The sequence below is a fragment of the Mixophyes fleayi genome, chromosome 12, assembly GCF_038048845.1.
Source record: "Mixophyes fleayi isolate aMixFle1 chromosome 12, aMixFle1.hap1, whole genome shotgun sequence".
In the NCBI taxonomy this organism is placed as follows: Eukaryota; Metazoa; Chordata; class Amphibia; order Anura; family Limnodynastidae; genus Mixophyes; species Mixophyes fleayi.
Genome location: NC_134413.1, coordinates 26,457,113 through 26,467,541, shown reverse-complemented (window position 1 = coordinate 26,467,541; position 10,429 = coordinate 26,457,113). Strand labels below are relative to the sequence as shown.

Sequence of the window (10,429 nt, the reverse complement as noted above, 5' to 3'; positions counted from 1 at the left end):
CCATACAGGTCCTGTATGCAGTTCACGGAGTTGGTCCTTTTCACCACAGCCGATAGTTCCCCCTTAAGAAGTCTAGATATTCCAGGATGAAAGTTGGTGACCCTAATTTCTATGGGCCTCTCTATGCTGGCTAATCTCATTTTACAAGTGCAATATTATTGGTTGTGCTGAAAAGGACAATCTGCATAAGGGTACCCTTTTATGAAGGAAAGTAGAAGACATCTCATAATTAAACAGATAAGCATCTTATAATTTTATTTAGGGTATGCATAGAACTTGGCGTTGATACTATTAATTAAGCTCACGTTCATCTAATTTTCTACACTATTAGGTGCACACACTCCTATCCACTTTATTCCAAAATATTTATTAGCCTTTATTTATTAGTAAATATTTCTATTAGTCTAACCATCGTCATCATCATCATCATCATCATCAGTGTAATAGCTGTACTCAAACATGGAGAAGTCAATGCTGTAACGTTTCTTAAGTTGTCTAAACAATATAGGAGGCAAGGTTTCCAGGTATTGTCTGGTTATTTGGTGATTTGTCTGTGAATCATTAGAATGGTGTTTCTTATTGGGAAAGCTCAATTTTTGGGGGGCTGCAATGACCTTCAAAACAAAATCTGCATCCTCTTTTAAGGTTTCAAACTTGCCAATAATGTCATAATGAATATTGCATGGATCACAGAGGTGATACATTGGTTTCCAATGAGTATCTGTATATTGTGGAGCTTGTAGAACAATGTAGCGAGTGAACTCTTCAAAAGTAATATTTTCTGTGGAATTTATATTTTCTCTAACCCTTCTTTTTATTTGGTTTGCAATTGTTCTACTATAGTAAATGTCATCTTTATGGAGAAACTTGTCCCTGTAGGCCGAAACCACCCTCTCTAAAGGATCTCGAGTGAACATCACTTTGGTATAATTTGCAAGAAGCTGTGTCTGAATAGCAGGAGGGTACGAGCTTAGCTTGATCAGTAATGATGAGGTATGAACCTCGTAATGTTTAAGCTCATTTATTGAGCGTCCAAGTGAATCATTCAATAGAAGAATTATTCTCTTCCAGTTGGAGCAGCCCACTTTTGGTACCTCACAATATATGAATTTGTGACTATGTTCCACATACAACTGAGCAGCGACTTTTTTCTGCAGTACAAAGAAAGAGTTGTTGAGTTGATTATTCTCACAAAAAGACTTGACCATAGCCCTCCGATGTTTGTAAGTCACTGAGTTTTGTGGACCGGCTGCAAAAAAAAGATTTTCACTGTCATTAGTTGAAGAGAATTGTTACATACATTTATTTTACAGGATGAAATGTAACTAAACCTAAAATTTAACATACTTATTTTACACTCCCCAAATAAATTATGGGGCCAATTTATTAAAGTGAGGGTTACGGACGATTATAACACTGCTATGATTTGCACGGGGAAGCTTTTTTAAGTATTTCTGGGGAATATGTACCAGTACTTGTTCTGTTATCGCCATCTCAGATTTTCTTTGAAGCAAGTCTTTTTTTTAATGTTTAATGGTTTTTACATGTGGTTTTTTTTTCTTAAGCTATATTTCAGATTTTTTTTCTTAGTGGATCTCAAATCCCAAATTCGGGCTTTAATTTGTACTCTGTATTCATGAGCTGCTGAGTATCACAATTTTGGTAAATTGGGGTATAGACTAGGATAAAAAAAACAGCTGGTGAAAGAAATCTAATGGGTAAATGTGCACCAATCAGCATTGGAGCCTATTTGTCAATAGACCCCAAGGGGTAAATGTATCAAGGTGCGATTTTGCAAATCCAGTGATTTTCTCAGGAGAGTTGAAACTTGCAGATGTATGAACCTGAGATTTCATGTAAAATCGCCAGAGTTGTGTTTCTGTCAAAATCGCTATTTCCAAAATCGATAGAGATCAAACTCCTGACTGTTTGCCATTCTAGCTATACAAGTCTCAAATATATGAAGCTGCAATTAAGCAAAGGCTCCTGAGTTTGCTTTAAAACACGCTAGATACAACACGCTGAATTCTAGCAGCGTTTTCAGTAAACACATCACTGTTACACTGCCCTGCTTTAGGGCCGGAGGTCCCGGCAGCTGTCAAAACTGATAAAAAATAAATAAAAGTAAAAAAAAAAAAAAAAAAGAGTGGGGTCCCCCCTCTATTCACTATTAACCCTTGTGCTGCCAGCCTACTGCTGGTTACCTGAATATTGTGGAAAAATTTTGCGTAGGGTCCCCCCGATTTTCACATAACCAGCACTAGGCAGGGGTCCCCCTGCCATAATGAGAATCAACCCCAGGCTGTTCAGCGCTGGCCTCGATTCCCTAGGGAGTGGGGTCCGCCGGAAAAAAAAAGAGTGGGCCCTCCCTCTAGGGACACCTAACCCAGTGCTGAAAGCCCTAGGGCTCTTCATACACCCCTGGGCGGTGGGTGTAGGGTAATAAACAGTGATATAAGTTGAAAAAAAAGAAACGCATGCCATTTTGTTTTGTGGAACTATAAGTCCCAGCCAGCCAGTGTGCCATAAACAGTGTGTGCCGATACTTGTATATCTACAAGCACCAGCATACCCATAGCAGCCAGGGCATGTTAGCACTTGGAGAACCACAAGTGCCAACATGCCCTGACACCCACGGCTGGCTGAGACCTGTAGTTCCACAAAAGAAAATGTTAAATAAACCACCACACCCTTATTAAAACCACAAACATTTAATAAAAATAATAAAACCCCAATAAAGACACTAAACACCCTCATTTATACCACATTTTTTTTTATTAGAAATAATACATCTCCAATATACTCACCACTGATGTTTTCATCTGTTGTCAGCAGCTTTTAATCCACAAATGGCTGTAAACCAAGGGCCAAATAAATTTCTATCCAATAATCCGGCTTGACCAACTCCAAAATAAATTTGTAATTCCCAAAGTCCTGCTTGAAATGTCCAAAAGTAATTTGTAAATCCAAAGTCCCTGCTTGAAATGTCTTCTCTTCTTCTTGGGCAAAAAGCCCCTCTTGTTGCTTGAAGTTTTCATTTCTTCTTGGCCAGGAGGGCCCCCTTTGTGCTTGAAGTCTTCTTATCTTCAGCCAAGGCCCCATATTTGCAATATCCCATCTGGATCATGCTTGCTTGAAAAAAATAAAAAAAGATGAGAGCTGCCACAAACAGCTTCTACAGTGTAGAAGCTCCGATACGCAATGAACTTAGCTCATGTGCTAGGTCTATTTATAGTATTAGGGGTTTCCCATGACAGCGGCGGACCCCACTCTCTAGGGAATTCAGCCCAGCGCTGAACAGCCTGGGGTTGGTTGTCATTACGGCAGGTGGACCCATGCCGCGTGTCCCCCTGCTATAGTGCCACCAACCCCTTCTGGTTTGCCTAGTGTTGGTTATGTGAAAATCAGGGGGACCCTACGCAAATTTTTTTCCCCAATTTTCACGTAACCAGTAGTAGGGTTTATAGTGAATAGAGGGAGGACCCCACACTTTTTTAAAAAAAAACATTTTATTTATTTTTATCAGTTTTGACAGCTGCCGGGACTTCCGGCTCTATAGACAGGGCAGTGTAACAGTGATGTGTTTACTAATCTCGCAGCTAGATAAGGACAACACAGGAGAGTTTGCTAAACATGGGAGTGTTTGACATCGCAGCAAATCGCCAGAGATGACCAGCGATTTTGAAGATCAGGGTAAAAATCGCAGCTTGATACATTTGATAACTTTTGGACTAAAATCGCGGGTTAACACCTGCGATATGCCATGATTTTAAAACGCTGAAAAAAATCGGACCTTGATACCTTTACCCCCATGTCTGGCCTATATCCATTATGAAAACTAGGATTTTGCTTTTTTGTGTGTTTTTCTTGCTAGCACACAATAACTGCCTGGGAACTTCTATGTAATATGTGAGTGATTTGTGAGCAACAGTTTAATTGATTATGTGGTGGGTTCAGGTGAAAATAACACAGGAGAAAGTTTATCTCTAGAAGCCCCAATTCACAGCTATAAGTACAATTTGTTTTCCGCTTAGTGCTGAGCTGAGCTATACTCGGCTTCCCCAGCGATACTGGACTGGATTGGTAAGGGTTAACTTACTGCTTCGCTGGGAAAGTTGCACATGTGTACACACGTGTGATTAGGTTTACAACAAATTTGGGCTTACAGCTTCACTTAAAGAAAAAAACACAAGTTAAAAATAGATTTAATGTATTTAAAAAAAATCAACATATTAATTAAACATTTAATGACATAAAATACTTTATTTAAATACAACATGTTTTATAAGAAGAAATAAACATTTTTTTCATTTTATATTTCAGCTATCCCGATATTTCTTAAATGGACTCCCCTATACAAAGACAATACAGACAATAACAATGCTTTTGCCAGTGGTAACCCCTTTTCTCAATTGGGCAAAGCAAAAATCATGAAAACTCCTGTTTTGCTGCGCATAGGGCTTTTTTCTAATTTCATAAATGTGCCCCATAAATTCTATCTATATCCTGTTTGATGGCATGTTGCTAAACCCATTCATTTCAATTGGAAAGTAAGGCTCATTTGTGTCTTAAATTAATCCTGTGAGTCAAGGGAAATTGAGACTGTTTGTATTATATCTTTTAATTTTGTTTGTTTGATTATTGTTATTACATGTTATTACGTTGTTACACTGATGATTATGTCAGTAATATAGATAACATCTTACTGCATAAATTACAGCATTTGTACAAGACAACTGAGAACATAGGAGTAGTAGAGAATTGATAATCAAAGTTCTAGTGGTGGTTATAATATGAAGAGTAAAACCCCAAGGGTAGTAAATGAAAAAAAAACGTCTCAGTTGGTCTGGATGACTTGGGATGGGTAAGCAGGGCTGCCGAGGGGGGGGGGGGAAGCGGGTACTAATTTTTTTTTTTAATTTTTTTTTTTTTGGGGGGGGGGCTCGCTCGTTGGTGGGGGGAGCGGGCTAGTTTAAAAGAAAAAAAAACATACTCACCTGATCGCGGCGCCGGCATCCCTCCTCTCTGCTGCTCTGTGCTCCATTCAGACTGTCTGAATGCCGGGTGTGATGTCATCATGTCATGCCCAGCATTCAGTCAGTCTGGAGCAATGGAGCACAGAGCAGCAGAGAAGACCAAGACAGGTGAAAAGGTAAGTGAAGGGAGGAAAACGAGGGGGGGCACAGAGGGGTTATAAAATGGGGGAGCAGCATGACAGAGGGGTTAAAAAATGAGGGAGGGCAAATAGGGGTTAAAAAACGGGGGGGCAGCATGACAGAGGGGTTAAAAAACGGGGGGGCAGCATGACAGAGGGGTTAAAAAATGAGGGGGGGCACAGAGGGGTTAAAAACGGGAAGGTGGCATGATAGAGGGGTTATAAAATAGGGGGGCAGCATGACAGAGGGGTTAAAAAATGAGGCGGCACAAAGGGGTTATAAAACGGGGGGCAGCATGGCAGAGGGGTTAAAAAACGGGGGGGGGGGCAGCATGACAGAGGGGTTAAAAAATGAGGGGGGGCACAGGGGGGTTAAAAAAATAGGGGGGCAGCATGACAGAGGGGTTAAAAAATTAGGGGGGGCACAGAGGGGTTAAAAAACAGGGCAGGATGGCACAGTGGGGTTAAAAAACAGGGGTCAGCATGGCACAGGGGGGTTAAAAAATGGTGGGCAGCATGACACAGTGGGGTTAAAAAGGGGTGGAGGCATGGCACAGTGGGATTGAAAAAGGGGGGGAGCAGCATAGTATAGTGTGATATAGGGGAGCCAGATGAAGGGGGCAAAAGCAGCATGGAGGGCGCAGTGTGATCATAAGGCATGGCGATGATGAAGGGGCACATTATTGTAATATTGGAGCTGGAGGAAGGCCTAATTATTAATCATGGATGGTATTGATTTAACGCCAGGGTTGTTTGGAATTATCTAAATGTAGCTATTTTTTTCCAAATAGGGCCCCCAGCATTCCAGGATCCAGACAAGCCGCAACTAAAGAAACACGCAGCAACAGGTGGTGAAAGTGAGAAGAACAGGTAGGAGAGAGCAGGACAGTATGTGAAATGTTGTGATTCTAGTAGGGACAATGTCAATTTTTGGTGAGTGTTGTGCCCAATGTAAGGTGGAGCCAAGACTGAACTCTTTGTGCACACACTGTATTTTTTCTATACTACACTTTGGTGCTAGATGTCCTGAAAGTCAGGAGTGCTTAGACATATGTGACGCTCAGGCGAATTGAGAGCCTAGTGATTTTGATGTGTTAGCCACGCCCCAATGGCGCACTTGCCACGCCCCCAAATGCATGACCACACCTCTGAAAAGGCGGCGCAATTTTTTTTACCATACTCAACTATGAGGGGGGCCCCATGAATTTGTTGTAGCGGGGCCCTGAATTCCTCTTGGCAGCCTTGTGGGTAAGCAAGTAAACAATGTAAAAAACAAAACCATTGGAGGAAATGTGAAGCTGGAAGAGGAGTACATAAGGTGGGTAGGAGGGAATGGGAAGGGTGCCCATGGGCATAGGGCCTAATCTCATGTGATGTCAACCATGGGGGTTAAAGTCTCCCTAGGTGGCCAAGCAACAGCTATATGTTATGAATCCCAGTGTATTCACGAAGAGCAACAGAAGTGTAAAGCAAAGTGTCTTTATTCAGGTAAATACACAAACAAAGATTACTCAGATCCACTGATAAGAACAGGTTCCTAAGGAGACTGTATAGTAAAAATGGCAGGAACAGGTATTATAAGTTTTACTCCAGTCCAGAAGGCACAAGGCTGTCCAGGAAAGCAGACCGAGTCCAGGGATAAGGCAGTGATCAGATAAACAAATCCAAATAGCCAGGCAGAGATCAAGCAAATTAGCGAGGCCCAGAAGTCTGTCCAAAAGGTCAGGGCAACAGGCAAAACAGCGTGGTCCAAGGTACAGGCAAACGATTCGGGGTCTCAGGCAAGCAGGCAAGGTCCAAGGTACAGGCAGGGGTCATACACAGAAGTTCAGTCCAGCAGGTATATACCAAATAGCACAGGAGCAGGTTTGCAGCAGCCAGGAACAAACGGTTGAACTGCACAGAGCACAGCTAGAGGCAGGTACTTAAAGCAGTGCAACAGGTGCAGTTTTAATAAAGCATAATGCAAGGAGATTAACTCCTTCAGGCATGTAGAATAGTTCAGGAACAGAACAGCAGCACCTCTGGTGGTATGAGGCACTGCTGCTAGGTACAAACAACAGACAGAGTTGTAACACTATAGTTACAGCTTCTGACTTTACACCCTCCATTTAGTAGTATGCTTCTTGGTTTATTTCATTTCTAGCCACCTAATTTGGAACAAAAATCTTCAAATCTGTCTGATGACGATAGTATTGAGTCATCCATGCTCATATAGAACTGTATTCTCACAAACCACTGAAAAGGAGGATCTCCAATGAATGAATTGGGATCAATGCCTTTACAGCATTATTTAAATATTCCTAGTCTACTAAGACTTGAAGGCATATACCCCAGTTCTAGGGCACAACATATATGCACTTTTTCATGCTTGCCTACCCTATCCCCTTCTAGACCCTCATGTTCAGACCCTCTATTTCATCCATCCACCATATGCACTGGTGTCCTATTTGCACTGACTCTCTCTCACTCACTATCCCCTCCTTCTAGAATGTAAGCTGGCACAGGGAGGATCTTCTCCAGGCAGTCTGGAACCTTGATCCTGGTCTCTACATCTCACCCTACTGCGTTCTAAATGTACCCATTATTTTTTCCAAATAGGTCCCTCAACATTCCAGGATCCAGACAAGCCGCAACTAAAAAAACCAGCAGCCACAGGCGGTAAAAGTGACAAGAACAGGTAGGACGGTCTGTCAAATGTTCTGAGTCTAGTGCAGGTGTTGTGAAACTACAAGTCCCAGCATACCTGTCCAGCAATAAGCTGCTATATATTGGCAAAGCATGCTGGGGCTTGTACTTTCACAACACCTGGAGTGCCACAGGTTAGCCAAGCCTGGTCTAGTGGGACAACCCGATTTTTGGTGACTGTTCTGCAAAATCTAAGGTGCAGGTCAACATTGTGTACATTGTGTACTCTTTATATACACACTACATTCTTTATATAGTACACTATGGTGCTAGCTGTCCTTTGTGAGCTGACCACTCCCCCTCTAGTGTCTGGTCTCGCCTCTATGATGGCTGGCCACACCCCCTCTGGTGGACCCCTAGAGTTGCAGTCCCCCGGTGGGCCCTTCATGCCCCAGTCCGACACTGGAAAGGAAAACCTAGAAAGGGGGGGTGAGGCTGTTGGGGACCCAGGCCTGAATATCTTGGCAGCCTGGGCCTATTGGGGGCAACCCTTTTCTAAATGGTGGAGCAAATCTAAAATCCTCAAAACACACCATACCTCAAAACACACCAAACACATGAAGTATGGTGGTGATAGTATTATGCTGTGGGGCTGCTTTCATCAGCAAGGCCTGGGCATCTTGTTAAAATAGAAAAAATAATAATTTGTGCAAAATATAGGGAAATACTGCAAGAAAACCTGTTTCAGTCTGCAAAAAAATTGAAGCTTGGGCAAAAGTTCATCTTTCAGTAGGACATTGATCCAAAGCACAAGATACCATTGGAGTGGCTTAGGAACAGAAAGGTAAATTTTCTACACTGGCCCAGTCAATGTCCTGATCTCAATTCAACTGAGAATCTGTGGCACTATTTCAATATTGAGGGGTACAAACATTACGTGACTAGCCTGAAGAACCATATCTGCAGAGAATGGTCTAAAACATATGTACTCCAAAAGACTTAAATGTGTTATTGCTGCAAAAGGTGGCTCTACAAAATTTTAAAGAGTGGAGATTCAATTCTTATGCAAATAGCAACTTTCATATTTTTCTAAATTATAGTTATGTAACATAGTACAATGTCACATTAAAATATAAATAATTTTTGAGTCTCAGTGCTTTGAAAGAAAATATCACAGAGATCAATATGCAGTGTAGGATTTGTTATTCAGTAAAATGAATCAAAGGTCTGAATACTTTTGATTGTTAAAGACTGTGGAATGTATTTACCGAACTGTGGACCTTCAGTTGCTATTTATGATACTGGTTGTGTTTATACTGTATCTCTGTGGGAATTATCATTGTTTTGTCCTCTTAACCTTTTCAGCTGACAGTGTGGAGTGCAGGCAACTTATGTGACATGAAGAAAAAAAGCCATGAATAAATGGCATTGCATTTTAAGATATTATATTAGATATTACATCTCCATCCCCCAACCTCTGAAATAAGGTGACACCTACTTAAATATGTTAGAAAGCCAAACAAGCTAATGAACTTTGTATATATAGTTTCACTTGTCCATTTTTTTATAGGTTAAAACACTTACCAAAGAAAGACAATTTGTTTGTCCATTTAATATGTAAGGAAATGGTGCAGAGGATAAAAGTGCTGACAAGAAGAAATAACAGCTTTCGATTAACCCTCCGCATTTTGTTTCGATGCACAATTATCGCAAATAATATCCAGTCCTGAACACTGAAAATGTGAAAATAGAAAAGGTTTTGTAACTTAGATTAGTTGGAATTTATTTTTTACAATTTTCATATATTTTTTCTAGAAATGTTACTTTGAGGTCTGCATTCGAAAAAAGAAAATCCTGCACAACATTGCTGTTGGGCAGGTGAATTAGTACATGTATGTGTAAAACTTCATGCATTATACCTACGCAGTAAGATCTGATCATTGTACATGGCAATTAATGTAAACCTGTTTTTATGATTCAGTGAATATTTTAATCATTCACATCAATCTCTGCCCCAGCTGAACTTAAAATCTAAATTATTTACCACACCAAACATTAACCTACCAGCATGCCTTTGGTCTGGGAAGGGGGAAGAGAATGTGAACTACCCCACCAGACCAATGTCTAAATAAACAAACTCTTCTGTTAACTCCCAGTGTTCTTCAGCCTCTGCTGATAATAATTTAACATGCAAGGGAGGTGCCACTACTTAGCTTAATTATACAGCACAAGATTTGAAAGCAAGAAGTTAATTGGTTTAGTGCAAAACACATTTATTATGCTGATTCATCAGATTTATTTTATTGTTACTTTATTCATTATAATCATGACCTTTATTAAGTATGCATTAAAGAACGGATATATTTGTCAACGCTGAACCTGGCAATAGCCAAACTGGTGACACCGAAGTTTCGACAGTCAGAAATGTTGTCAGGTTCAGTGTTTCTCCATGGTTAAAATGACGAGATTGTGACTGTTGACAGTTAGTTACACAATACAGCCACCAGTCCTGCTGGCACATCAATACTGCCACCGGACCCACCAGCAGAAAACAGTAAATAATACAGTAAAAAACAAAGAAGTAAAACATCAATACATAAAAAAAAGGCTGATTCTAGTAAAATTGGCGGTCCGGCAGCTTTGAAC

The 10,429-nt window shown here is 40.8% G+C and overlaps 1 protein-coding gene across 1 annotated transcript; it reads right to left on the bottom strand.

Moving 5' to 3' along the window:
- Window positions 1–404: 404 nt before the first annotated feature.
- On the bottom strand, window positions 405–9,470 carry LOC142108989 (carbohydrate sulfotransferase 9-like). Its single transcript, XM_075192969.1, has 2 exons — window positions 9,368–9,470; window positions 405–1,249 (listed from the first exon to the last, which is right to left on the bottom strand). Exons 1-2 carry the CDS (start codon window positions 9,468–9,470, stop codon window positions 405–407), a joined length of 948 nt encoding a protein of 315 aa, XP_075049070.1.
- Between the last annotated feature and the right edge of the window lie 959 nt (window positions 9,471–10,429).